Source organism: Mytilus californianus, unplaced genomic scaffold (genome assembly GCF_021869535.1).
Source record: "Mytilus californianus isolate M0D057914Y unplaced genomic scaffold, xbMytCali1.0.p SCAF_6, whole genome shotgun sequence".
In the NCBI taxonomy this organism is placed as follows: Eukaryota; Metazoa; Mollusca; class Bivalvia; order Mytilida; family Mytilidae; genus Mytilus; species Mytilus californianus.
In genome coordinates this window covers 28,503,983-28,518,009 of record NW_026262712.1, presented here as the reverse complement: position 1 = coordinate 28,518,009, position 14,027 = coordinate 28,503,983, and the positions used below count along the sequence as shown (strand labels likewise).

The 14,027-nt window shown below is 32.8% G+C and overlaps 1 protein-coding gene across 1 annotated transcript in view; it reads right to left on the bottom strand.

Annotated features, from left to right (window-relative positions):
• LOC127704928 (blastula protease 10-like) overlaps nt 1–14,027 on the bottom strand; it is a 30,481-nt gene that overhangs the window by 4,683 nt on the left and 11,771 nt on the right. Inside the window, exons 4-10 of the mRNA XM_052209166.1 lie at nt 13,546–13,615; nt 11,297–11,506; nt 6,302–6,428; nt 5,447–5,572; nt 4,835–4,986; nt 1,779–1,927; nt 692–813 (exon numbers count right to left, since the gene is read on the bottom strand). Coding sequence (XP_052065126.1) covers nt 692–813; nt 1,779–1,927; nt 4,835–4,986; nt 5,447–5,572; nt 6,302–6,428; nt 11,297–11,506; nt 13,546–13,615 — 956 coding nt within the window. The remainder of the gene's footprint in view (nt 1–691; nt 814–1,778; nt 1,928–4,834; nt 4,987–5,446; nt 5,573–6,301; nt 6,429–11,296; nt 11,507–13,545; nt 13,616–14,027) is intronic.

Sequence of the window (14,027 nt, the reverse complement as noted above, 5' to 3'; positions counted from 1 at the left end):
ATTTTAGTTTTTTATCCTACATTGATCTTTTGATGTCGTCCCTAAATACTCTCCTTTTGAGACAACCATAATGATGACTAATGTATAAGAACAAAGTTTTTTATCCATTTGAACAATGCAATAAAGGTGTAAGTTTGTTTACACGGAATTTATAATCATGAAGCAAAGTTCAGTCAGAATTAGGCGGTATATTCGGACATTGCCACGATCTGCATTTAAATGAACGACCGAAAAAACTTCTTTACGATGTCCTATGAGAGTTACCTGTTTAGAAAGATCAAGTCAAGTGACAATAAACATGTCCATCTAAAAATCCCACCGGTCGTTCAACTTTGTAGCATCTACGTATTTTATCTAAATTTTCGTATCTTGACGATGTTCAATATATAGTTCATTTGAACATAAATAACACAGAAGCCGTTGGAACCCCCGGTCTTTTGTTGGTATATTTCGTGTTGCTTAATATTTCGTTTTTGGTGTGGTGTTTTGTGGACGGTTGTTTGTTTTTTTGGCAATTGTGTTCTAATTTTTTATTGGACCTTTGTTTTTTGATTGAACGCTAGATATTTTCTTTTATTTACCACTGGACTTTAACCACAAACAACATTCAACAAATCTTGGGTAAAAAATATTAAACTTCACTTAATAACTATACTATAAATTGCTTTTCTTGTACTATCTATTTCCGTACCAAAATCCTTCATGCAGATGAAACCTCTGTTCGAATTCTTTGAACAAGGCCCAATTGACAGGAACTGACCGTCAGTGGACCCACAATTATCTCCTTCCTCTGTACCGAGATCGTGAATTGGCCTAAAATGGAAACGGAATATATTTGCAAGCATCAAGTACAGAAAAATACAACTAAATTATAAAACGTCCCAAAGGTGTTTATGTACCATACTAATAACTTGGAAAATATAAGGTGTTGCTAAACGGCGGAAACGGAAAACAGAACAGACGTATTCCGTTTCCGCCGTTTAGCATCACCCAAAAACATAGAAGTTGAGTGTTTTTTTTTATATTTCTAGTAGATGAAATACAATAGATACGTATTAAAAGTAAACGCCTGTTTTGTTTTCGATCGAATTAGACAAATATCGAATCAGACAAATCAATTCAAACTGTGCATGTTTACATTGACTTTTAAAACTAAAGACAAAATATAGAATAAATATCTGGAAAAGTATGTTAGCTCTACAGAAAGAACCAAATACCAAAAATAAACATGAACAGCGGAAGGACTTTTTTCATTTTCATATCAAGTTAAATAGACACAGATCTAAATTGAAAATAACCAGGTTTATGAGCAAATATAATGATCGATTTGTGCACGATATGTCATATATAATTCATACAATAATATTTCAAGAAAAAAAGTGTCTGTAGATGCTGTAAAATGTGTGTTATTGAAGATGAATACCATTTTGTTCTTGTTTGTCCAGCTTATAGATCTGTGCAAACACACATTTTACCAAAGTATTATTGTTAGTCATAAACTTTTGTATAAATTTATTTCAAGAATTTAGTAAGTCTCTTACTATCAAATCATGTAATTATATATATAAAAACTGCATGGAATATTAGATCTCATAGAGTTTCATAACTTCACATTTGTCAGAGTATTTTACTAATAACTGTTCTCTGCTGTCTAGACATGTTTTATATTATGCAATATATGTTGTTATTTTTGCCATATCATGTTTATGCTTTTGCGAAAAATATTCATTCATTCGTTCTATAGACAAACATAGCAATCTAATAGGTTCTGTACTTACATTAGGGAATCATTGTATGCTTGGCCATCAAGCCATTGGTAATAAGGTTGACTGTTTAACCATTCACTGGCAGTTCGCTTGACTCCTAACCAGATACTTTTGGTGTCGTCAGTAAACTTCATTTCTTCAAGCATATTCACCACCCAGTCCTACAAAATATAATACATGTTTGAACTTATTTTTATTTTACATAAATCATTCGGTTTTTATTTAAATAACATTTATAGATAATTCATATATTAGTTTATAAGATAGGTTGTCTTATGTAATATGAAAAAAATGAAGATGACCACATGCAAGCTTATCAATAGTGGCTGATGTGTTGAACAGAAATCAATTAGTTTGGGTTTTTTTTTAGAAATCTGGAATTTATTTACTGATTTTTTTTTTGGCAAATTGTGAATTTTAAGAAATAAAATGAAATTGTAAAAAAAGCAAAAAAATCTAAATAATTTTGCAAATACAAGCTAAGCATAAAGTCTGAAGCTAAGTTACCTAAAAGCTAAAGCAATCTTACAATAACAGGTTCATTAAGCAATGGATATAGATGACAAATTTTCGACCTATCATTTATATCCTGTTTTTTAGTTGTAGTCCAATTTTCCGGCTAGTCATTCGAACTGTACATAATTTAATTAATTTTTGATTTATGTTAAATTTGTTATCGCCATGAGTTTGTATGCAATATTGGCCATTACACGTTAGTCAAGCAACAATCGATCGATTGATTAAAACCAAATAAAATTATTTGTTAAACATAAAAACAAATAAGGAGCTATGCTACGATTGCCATATTGACCAAAGGACAAAGATTTGAGCAATTTTAGGTAACAGTATACAATAAACTCATCTAAGATACCAGGGTCAAAATTGTGTACGCCAGACGCGCGTTTCGTCTACAAAAGACTCACCAATGACGCTCGAAAAGAAAAAGTTAAAAGACCAAATAAAGTAGGAAGATGAAAAGCATGGAAGACAGAAAATTTCAAAAGGTTTGCCAAATACAGCTAATGTAATCTATTCCTGGGGTAGCAAATCCTCAGTATTTTGAAAAATACTATGGACAACTCAGTTAACAATACGAATTGTCGTACAGCCTTACACAAAATACTGGGTTTAGTCATACATATAAAAAGAAGATGTGGTATGATTGCCAATAAGACAACGCTCCACAATAGACCAAATGACACAGAAATTAACAGCTATAGGTCAACGTATGTAGTTTTTTTTCTGAAAATGCTGCTACTCACCTATGAATATGGAGGTCAAAATAGACCATTTTCATATTTTCTTCTTTTGACTCCGGTGTAAATAATTTTTCGAGACGTTCCTACTATGTGGTAGGACACTCTGGTACTCTGTCAAGTAAGAGCAACCAAAAGAAGTAAAGACAAGCTTACAATCGACACAATTTTGGGAAAAAATAACTGTTTTATGTTACAGATAAGTGTTTCCCCAAATTGTACCGATTATTTATGTTACAGATAAGTGTTTCCCCAAATTTTACCGATTGTATGAAAATAGTCTATTCTGGATTGATGACAATATGCATATTATCATTAATCTTATAATAATAATACTGTTTGTTTGGTTTTTTTTTAACTATTGAAATACTACCAAAGATTTATTTGTACTTACAATCACATTCAAATGTACTTGTCAAATATATAATAGGAAGGCAAAACGTTTTATAGTGTGTCTTTCTATGTTGTTATGTTACACTATTGTTTCAGATAAGGGTGAAGGTTTGGTACCATTAAAACGTTTAAACCCGCTGCATTTGTTTGCACCTGTCCTAAGTCAGGAATCTGATGTTCAGTAGTTGTCGTTTGTTGATGTGGTTCATAAGTGTTTCTCGTTTCTCGTTTTTTATATAGATTAGACCGTTGGTTTTCCCGTTTGAATGGTTTTACACTAGTAATTTTTGGGGCCCTTTATAGCCAAGGCTCCGTGTTGAAGACCGTACTTTGACCTATAATGGTTTACTTTTATAAATTTTGACTTGGATGGAGAGTTGTCTCATTGGCACTCATACCACATCTTCTTATATCTAGGAACAAATATAATGCAGCAACAAAAGTAAACATCTACACAAATGATATGATCAACTTGTTGTTTGTTTAACGTCCAGTGACTGATATTGCATACATCTGACACAAACATTAATAATTAATCCCGTCGGTATGTTTTAAAAAGAAGATTGACCTGGACACCACGAAAGACTACTGGTTCATACCTTTTTGTGATTGACTGATTGGTGTTTAACGTCACTTTCAGCACTATTGTGCTATTTCGCGGAGGTAAGCTTTTATTGGTGGTGGGAGCCAGAAAGCCCGGAGAGAACCACTCGGTAGGAAAATTGACAATCCTAATCAATTAATATTGGAGTCGAGCGCACCTGCCACGTGCTGGATTTGAACTAACAACCTTAGTGTTGACAGGCTAGTGATACAGTAGTTCGACTACTTAGACATGCACTCTGCCACCGAGGTCCCCTTTTTTATTAATCATGTATGTTTAATAACGCGATGTAAGAAATGAACTGAAAAAGTTCTATCTTAACATTTATTTTATCTATTTTCACATGAATCACATTAATTCAATCGAAGTTATATTAGTTGATGATAGTGGAATGAAATTTAACGTTCAGTGGCAAATATTACATACCACCCTGCGTTGTTATATACTGTTCTGCTAAGCCAGATTTTTAACGTGCTACATGTAGTTCATCTTTTCATGACACATTTTTTTTATCCCAAGCAAAACAATCTTTGCACTTACTTATAATTCATGCATGCTCAGCGAAGATGTAGCCAATATCAATTTTTACCACGCTTAGGGAAAGAAACTAAAACTTCTCCAAATCGTGGCGAGGAACGCTATTATGATATTACCGTGGAGATGAGAAACTTATGATTGAGGATAGAAGCATATTTTGTACCAAGAACGCGTGTATGTATATCAGTATTAAAAGTTTGACTATTCAAAACAAATTGAGAGCTGAACGACAGCCCAGAACCGTTTGGTTTGTTACTTTATTGAATAACAGAACTCACCCTTTCGACCCCGGTTTCAAATGTTACATGAGTTGCTCTCTGATTTGTACAGAAATTTAAAGCTGCGTCGTACGTGATGTAAATATTAGAATAAAGTCTGTAACAACGACCATTAGCAAATATCCACCCTCCTGGACATCTCCAAGTTATTACTGAAAATAAAAATAATGCATGTTTAGTTTCTACAGCAGCCAAAACAACAATAAATCAGTGCTCTCCCTTGAACTGTAAACCATTTAATTTTCGAGACTTGGCGAGTAGAAAAATGACGCGAATATAATTGTCGCAAAAATGTTCAATTTGGATCTAATCGCATATGAATACACCGACATTTAGAAAATCGCAAAAATGAATTGCCACGAAATCGTCCGTAAAGGGTTCAATGCAAAACAAATTGCGCGAAAATAAGTTGGTTTACAAAACTGTGACATGTATGAAAATTGATCCAGGAAATAAATGTAATGTGATAAGTAAGTTGTGAAGTTAACCTTTCAAAAAATTTAAACGGGAAAACTTTTGTGATAGATGAATTTAAAGCTATTTTTGTACTCGAAGTAAAGGGATGTGATCTTCAAAGAAGGTCACAGTCCTTTGATTTACAACGCTACTTACTTTTTTGGTATCCAGGTAACGGTGCTTCACAATGGTAGCCTATAAAGCCATCCGGACATATACACTTGCAGGTGTTACCACCTATATAACCTCCGTTTAGACATCGCTTAGATTTGTCGCATTGCTCTAAATTCATAGATAAAAATGTCAATGATGTATATACAATATCAGGTCAATGTCAGAAAAATATAAACTTTTTTGTATAAGGCTGAGAAACTGGGGAAGGGCGGGGTTTTACCGAGCCCTTCCCGAGTTTTGTGCCGAATACAAAAAAGTTATATTTTTATGACATTGATCTAATATTGTTTTTACACTGCAACTTGAATAAAACATTGATAGCTATTTAAATTTTTGCACAAATTTCAAACTTATTTTCATCTCTTAATGAACCCCTGATTGTGGAAAAAGTGTTCCATGATGAAATTGACATTGCACAAAATAAAGCTGTGTTACTATAATTAGGAAATAAACACAACTAGTTGCAGTATAAATTGTTTTTCTATGTAGACAGTATGATAAAGCAGACATAATAAAAAATATATTTACATATAGATGATGCAAAGGGATATACATTGCAAATATTGGGATAAATTAAGAAAAAATAATGTTTATTAAATGTGTATTGCTATGAATTTCAATTTCGTTTAACATAGTTTATGACTTCTTTACTTCAACAACGAAATCTTTAACTAAATGATGAAAAGCTGGATAAAATACTTTGAACAAATGATAATGATGAAGAGGAAAAGGAGAAATAAAGATGGTTTTCTCCCTTGTCTCTCATGTAATTTTGCTCAGATGTTGTCAATGTCAAGCAGATAAGGACAGATGAACCAGTAAATATATCTAACTTACCATTACACCTATACGCTCTGTTAACCCACATTGCATCATAGAAGCTTATTTTTGTTGCTCGACCAATGGCAGATTGATAAGCCGGGTCTCTGGTTTCCAATACTACTTGTCCATTATTTGACCAAGTCTGAAACAATAGATAAACATTTTCGTACCAGGTGCGGGATTTTCTCGCTGTGTTGAAGACCCATTGGTGGGTGGCCTTGTGCTGTTTTCTGCTCTTTGGTCGGGTTGTTGTCTCTTTGACACATTCCCCATTTCCATTCAATTTTATTAATGCACGTTTTATTTTGTGTTGCCCACCTTCGAAATTTTTACCACTTCCGATAAATGATACATACTAAAGTATAACAGGACTCGCCTACAACACCGCACAATACAACTGTGAAACCCGATTTCTCAGAAGAAAACAGACATACGAACAAAGATAAACAAATAACGAACAACGCACGAACTCAAAATGTATTGATATAGGTAAAACATGTGGAGGGGTAACAGCAGTTTTAAGTTTCGGAATCCAAAGGATTTGCCCCAGAAATATGTAACAATATAATTGTATGTTGAGGAAATAATGACTTTGAATTTCCAGTGTGTTCTCTTAACATATTAAGATTGATTTGTTAGTTTATATTTAAAGTCTAGTGGCAAATAGTACAAGCATATGCCAATTGATACTTGCGTTGTACTAGACACGCTGAGGCATTATAATATGCCTTTGACATGCCAGCTCAAAAGGTAACTATTTACAGCAATAAATGTCGATATCCCCGAACATATATGAGGGTCAGGAATGGAATAGTTTTCGTTTCTATGTTCTTTATTTCTTAATAAGCATTTCTTCTCAACCCTTATTTTTGGTTTATTTCTCCTCTCTATTATCTTTATTTCAGCACCCGATTCTTCTCTTTTTTTTTTAATATTTCAACTCAATTTTCTCTATTCTTTTTTTTTTTAACTATGATTTTCTGTTCTGTAAACCCCATCCAGACCCCCATTTATTCGAGTGTTTACTCTAGCCAATTGCACAAAAGTTCGTTATAACAGACTTACTAACTAACAATATTAATCAAACAACGGCTTTCCTCTTGTACCAGAGGAATGCACTGTACCACGTGACCTAGTAGGCGGTTCATTATAAAGAAACACGATCGGTCTGTTTTTGAATAAAGGTATCCGAGTTTAAACTGGAGAAGGGATTTTACTGAACACAACAGTATATTTGATGCGGAATTTGACTTCTAATCAAAGGCTGTAAAAATGTGTGCATTTTGATAATTTATGCACGATTTGCCACACGCAAAGGGCAAATAGAAACTTACTGACCTAGTGCAGGTCACTGAACATAATTTTTTACATTATTTAAATGCAAATTTGTGACATTAAAACAAGCAATTGACGCATATAATCATGGTAATTGTGTATAATTTCTCAGAGATAATTTCATAGTAAATTCCTATTTATGATACACGTTACTGATGTGACTTTTTAAAATAATACATATCATTTTTGAATTTCGCCGTCATTGAGTACAAAAAATATTAATTCATGGAATTTGGAATTGCAGTCAGACAATTTTTTAGTTTTAGGTCAAAGACTTCGAATACTATGTCTAAATTACCGATTTCATTATTAGATTACTTAATGAATGCAATTTTTCACAAATAATTCATGTACATGAACTTTTATGCAGTTAATATATATATTTTAGTTAAATACATACGGACTTCTCAATCCTTATTTTTGGTTTATTTCTCTTCTCTATTATTTATATTTCCACACCGATTCTTCTCTTTTGTTTAATATTTAAACTCAATTTTCTCTATTCTTTATTTATTTTACTATGATTTTCTGTTCTGTAAACCCCATCCTGACCCTCATTTATTCGAGTGTTTACTCTTACTTACTAAGAAATGTGTTTGAGCAGTAGCCAATTGCACAAAATTTCGTTATACCAGACTAAGTTAACTAACTAACAATATAGATCAAACAAAAACTTTCCTCTTGTACCAGAGGAATGCACTGTACCACGTGACCTAGTAGGCGGTTCCTTATGGCGAAACACGATTGGTCTGTTTTTGAATAAAGATATCCGTGTTTAAACCGGAGAAGGGATTCACTGAACCGAAAACTACATTTGATGCGGAATTTGACTTCTAATCAAAGACTGTAAAAATATGTACATTTTAATAATTTATGCACGATTTTCCATACGCAAAGGGCAAATAGAAACTTACTGACCTAGGGTAGGTCATTGAACATATTTTTTTTACATTATTTTAAATGCAAATTTGTGACATTAAAACAAGCAATTGTCGCATATAATCAAAGTAATTGTGTATAATTTCATAGTAAATTCATATTTATGATACATGTTACTGATGTGACTTTTTAAATTCTTGTGAAGTAATACATATCATTTTTACATCGGATGACCGTGAGGGCATTCCGGTGTATTGCTGACGCCTAGATTTCCATTACGTAACTTTCGTGTTGGGATTGTAACCGATCTATTAACATGATAAATACGCGGACATTATCGAGTGCAAATTAACATTCCTTATCGCTTGTTATAAATTCATTTTTTCAATGTATATTCCTAAAAATAATCTTTTTAGAACATAAATTAATAATATGAAAATGTTTTGTCGTTAGAAATATATATATAAGTAAAACATTTTTAATATCTATGCACACGTACAGAAAATGTGTGTTAACTCATGTGGAAGAATATCTCAAGAACGTTTGCAATCTCCCATGCAGAGTTATCGGTCCTCGTTCTCTCTCAAGGACCGATAACTCTGCATGGAAGATTGAAAGTTTGGCGGGAAAATATGAATGCCTACTCAAATCCAATCTATTAGAAAAATCGAATTATTACAGAAGAGTGTCCACAAGCACTTGCACTGCACTATTATTAATATAGTAGAACAGAATGATATAAAAATGGATGAAAATTATATATACATGTAACTGTAATATACAAATATTAATATAATATATAACACCAAACCAGAGTATACTGATTTGTATCACTTCAATATCATATTTATTACGGTGAGGTTGAACTCCCTGTCATTTATTTATCATCCATCCACGAACTTGTCTAGGAAAATAAATTATAACTGTACATTAACCTCCCTTTCAGGTATAGAGATGTGATTTTTTTTCTAAGACAAGTGCTTGTGACCATCCACAAGAACTTGCAGTCATCCGATGTTCAGTACTTCAGTACTTTGATTGAAATTCGCCGTCATTTAGTACAGAAATGATTAATTTATGGAATTTGAAATTACAATCAGATAATTTTTTTTTGTTTTAGGTCAAAGATTTCGAACACTATGTCTAAATTACCGATTTCTTTATTAGATTACTTAATGAATGCAATTTTTCACAAATAATTCATGTACATGATCATTTTTGCAGTTAATATAATTTTTAGTTAATACAAACGTTCGGACGACCAAAGACAAGGAGGGTGCGGAGGTACGATAAAAGTCATTATGTGCCCCCTGAAATTTCTAAATCAGTAAAAAGTTATAGCCTTTCAAAATATCGCGCAGAAGTACATCCATTTTTCTTTTTTTTTTCAAAATTCAATAATGAATAATGAAATAGTCATTATTCATTACTCAACGTTTAGTAATGAATAGTAAATAATGAAATAGTTTTTATTTATTTATTTAGTTTCGTAGGATAAACTAGTGGGTTTCCTCCAACCAAAAACATAATTCGGTTGATATTTATCAATAAATGAACAGGTTGATATCATTTGGACAATTTTGTACAGAAAGTCAATTGTGATGTCATACACATGTTGAAATTGACATATTTTAGCAAAATTGACAATTTTAAACTGTGTGTGACATAGCTGTTGGACGAAATAACTATGAGCAATATGATTGAGATATTAGCCTTACCAAAAAGATATTCTACACACATTAACATCTGTGTAAAATAAATCTGGTAGCAAAATATCTTTTTGGGTTAAGCTGTTGCTCATATCTAACTATCAATAGCAAGATCACAAAATGGGGCTTTTGACAATGTGCAGTTTATGCAGTTTTTCACTAAAACCAAAGTTTGAAGCCATGATGCAAATATGCAAGAAAAAAAATCAAAAATATCAATACTGGTGTCATGTAGAGAATAATGTCTAAAAACATCTGAAGGATGTTATTTGGTAGATTAATAATACTTTTTTGATTTTGATTTCAAGGTGCCAGAAAGTGACCTTATCATACCGTGTCCTCTCTCCGTTAATGATTTGACATGTAGTTTTTGCTTTATCCATTTTTGTCGTTTCGGTGTTGTTTCATTGACAGGTCTCATTTTAAATTTAATTTGAATTTGACAAAGAAATCAGCATGGAAATGAGTAAGGTATATGTATGTGGCTTTCAACAGACCGATCAACTTTTGGATTCAAATAACAGAAAAGGAAGTACACTCCCCTCCACAAAAACATAATTTCAAAGATAAGTTTTAGAGTTCCGTTCAAATTAGGACTATACAATTTTGAAAAAATTGATGACAAGAATTGTGTTGACGGGGGACATTGTATTGACCAGGTGTACATACATATCTAGGGGTGTAGTACGAAAAGCAACATACCTTTAGTTCATAATGAGGGGCCTGATGGGGGGGGGGGAGGGGGGGTCTCATCACGATTCACGAGTTGATTTTTTTGTCAATCACGATTCACAGAAAGTAAATTTCTATGATCACGGATCACGAAAATATAAAAAAAAATAAATCTGTAGAAAAACGGATCACGATAGCGAAAATGCGCCGATCACGAAAATAACCCATCAGGCCCCTCCATAATGCATGAACTAGTGGAATCGTGTTCAAATTAAGACAAGGCAGTTTTGCAAAATTTGAAAACAAGACTTTTGTTGCCTGGGAATGCTCCATCGAAACTTAATCGGACATTGTAATTGCCAGAACTACATAAAAGACATACCAAAAGTAGGGGGTTGTATGAAAACCAACATACCTTTGGTTTATAATGCATGACGCTGGCATAGTCATACACCGTTCCGAATAAATCATAGGGAGTTCTACGCATCACAGTCGTTTCGAACTGAAAGAAGGAAGGTACGTTGATATTATCATAGTGGACTATAACGTAACCATCTCTATCCGCTCGTCGCTGTGTATGGATATGGCCAATGGCATGACCAATTTCATGGCATAAAGAAACTGTCTGAAAAAAAGTAAAAATTGCCTTTCAGTTTGATGAATAAGTCTTAAGACTACGCGAATTGAACAAACATTCAGTGGTTGTCGTTGGTTCATGTTTGTAATATTAGTTTTTCATAAACTGTATTGTATAATAATAACATAAGGGAACTACCATTTGATTTTAAGGGGGAGGGGGGAACTACCATTAATCAAAACTCCTGTCCTGCCTTTTTTTCAAATTGCATCCTAGCCCCACCCCCCCCCCTAAAAATCAAATGATAGCTCCCTAAACGGTACCAATTTTTGTTTGCAACAGATGCGCATTTCGACAATCAATGTCTCTTTAGCGATGCTCGAGGCCAAAATATTTTAAAATCCAAAGCTCATAAAAAAGATGAAGAGCTATAAACCAAAAAGGACAAAAAAGTATAGCCAAAGCCGGGCAATGAATCGGAGCTTTGCATGAGGGAGATACATATATATATATATATATATATATATATATATATAAATTAGGCAGATAGTTTTCTTGTTTGAATTGTTTCACATTTTTCATGTCTGAGTCGTTTGTTGCTGACTGTACGATATTGGGGTTTTCTCATTGCCGTACGGGGACCTATAAGTGCTTTTCCATTTAAACATATTTTATTTTTTATGACATATAGCAAAAAGGATCAGACACAAGGTATCATAACTTAGATAGTCCTCTCCTAAATATAATAAGTTATAATATATAAATATAAAGACATGCAAACAACAACATTATATAATTATAGATTTGTACACTAGTTATAGAAAAAAGTTCACAATTTCCCAAATAGATAAACAACAGCCCATGCCATAAAGCATATTCATCGACATACTAAATTATATCAGTTAAAAAAAAAGAACGGAAAATATCTTTCTAAAGGTCAAAACGTTTTCCGAATAAAAGCAAAACTTCTTTAATTAAGGATGTATTTTGACTAAGAGCTAAATTTTCGTTTACATTTAGTAAAGTACTAAGATCCAAAGACGGGACAAAAAGTGTCTAAAAGGTGAATTCTGATTTTTGCATAAAGCGGACATTCAAAGAGAAAATGAAATCTGTCTTCAGTCAGACTGCAGCACCGACAGCTTTGGTAATGTATTATATTGAATCTAAAAAGGTCATTATTTGGAGTTGAACATGAATGTCTAAGTCTTGTTAATATAATGTTTGCCTTACATTCACCAACATAATATTGTTTGTGGGTTTTGGTTTGATGTGATTTCTTTCGTAGGGAATACTTAAATTTAGAGACGGAATTTCTAATGACGTTATCGATTACATTCCATTGCCTTATAGTATTGGAAAAATATGATTTTTTGTAAGTTCCAATCTACAAAATGGTACTATGAGGTCAGTATTATTTCGAAGATCATATCCAGAAATAGTTATTACAGGAGGTGGTATCAATGTTCGTAAATAATTAGGAGCTTGTCCATTATAAATATTGTAAAATAACTGAAGTTTTCTTCGGTTTTTTCTATCAGACAAAGGTTCGCACCCGTTTCAGAATATATAAAATTTCACTGTTGCAATAAGGAAGGCCTATAAAAATTCTTGCAGCTTCAAGATGAAGTTTTTCCAACGGTTCAGTTTTAGCAACACCGCAATGATCCAATACTTCGCAACCATACTCAAATAATGGTCTTATATAAGTTAAATACAATTTTTTTCTAGATTTGAACGAGTGAGCTTATATTTATATATCAAAAATAAAAGGGGCCCAAAACTAAACTCTTATTGACAGGTCGACCAGAATGGAGACCGGAAGTTTGGAAAAGAGGCAGACATTTATATGCAACAGCCACCTACAGACCTTCAGAGAGTTGTTACAAGGTATATTTAATAATTAATATATCTCTACAAGGAGTATCGGATATATCGTTTTAATTTTGACATGACGTGTTTGAAAAATGAAAATGAACCTTTTTGGTTTTTCATTTTTACCGATTATTTCCATTTTGTTTGGTTTTTCTTTATGGAAAGTGAATACTTATGTTAACATAGAATTTGATGTCAATTGAATGACTTACATCAAAACAACCGAGACTGATGCCAATTGTTTGTGGTTGTCTACTAGCAAGTCCAATCTTAGAGAAACATCTGAAAGATTAAAAACATCATCAGGTCATATAAAAGTCACTTTCACTAAGTAAAGTCTATATAGTTCATTAGTTTTGAAAAAAAAGAACTCGAAAACTTGAATATTTTAGTTGTAATTGGCTTTGAATAGATATAAAAGATGTGGTATGAGTGCCAATGAGACAACTCTCCATCCAAGTCAAAATTAATAAAAGTAAACCATTGTAGGTCAAAGTACGGTGTTTAAATAACTGTGAGTAACTGTGAGTACTCTACGATCGGTACTTTGTGTGTTTTGTCTTTTCGTGAGTTGTTTAAGTGTTTCGTGCTTATCAGATGAGTCAAGCTCTGTTTACTCGCCACTCCATACTATTTATGTGTTCGTCCAAAACCGGGAGCTCGCCGTCGATTACATTTTTTTTTATTGTTTATG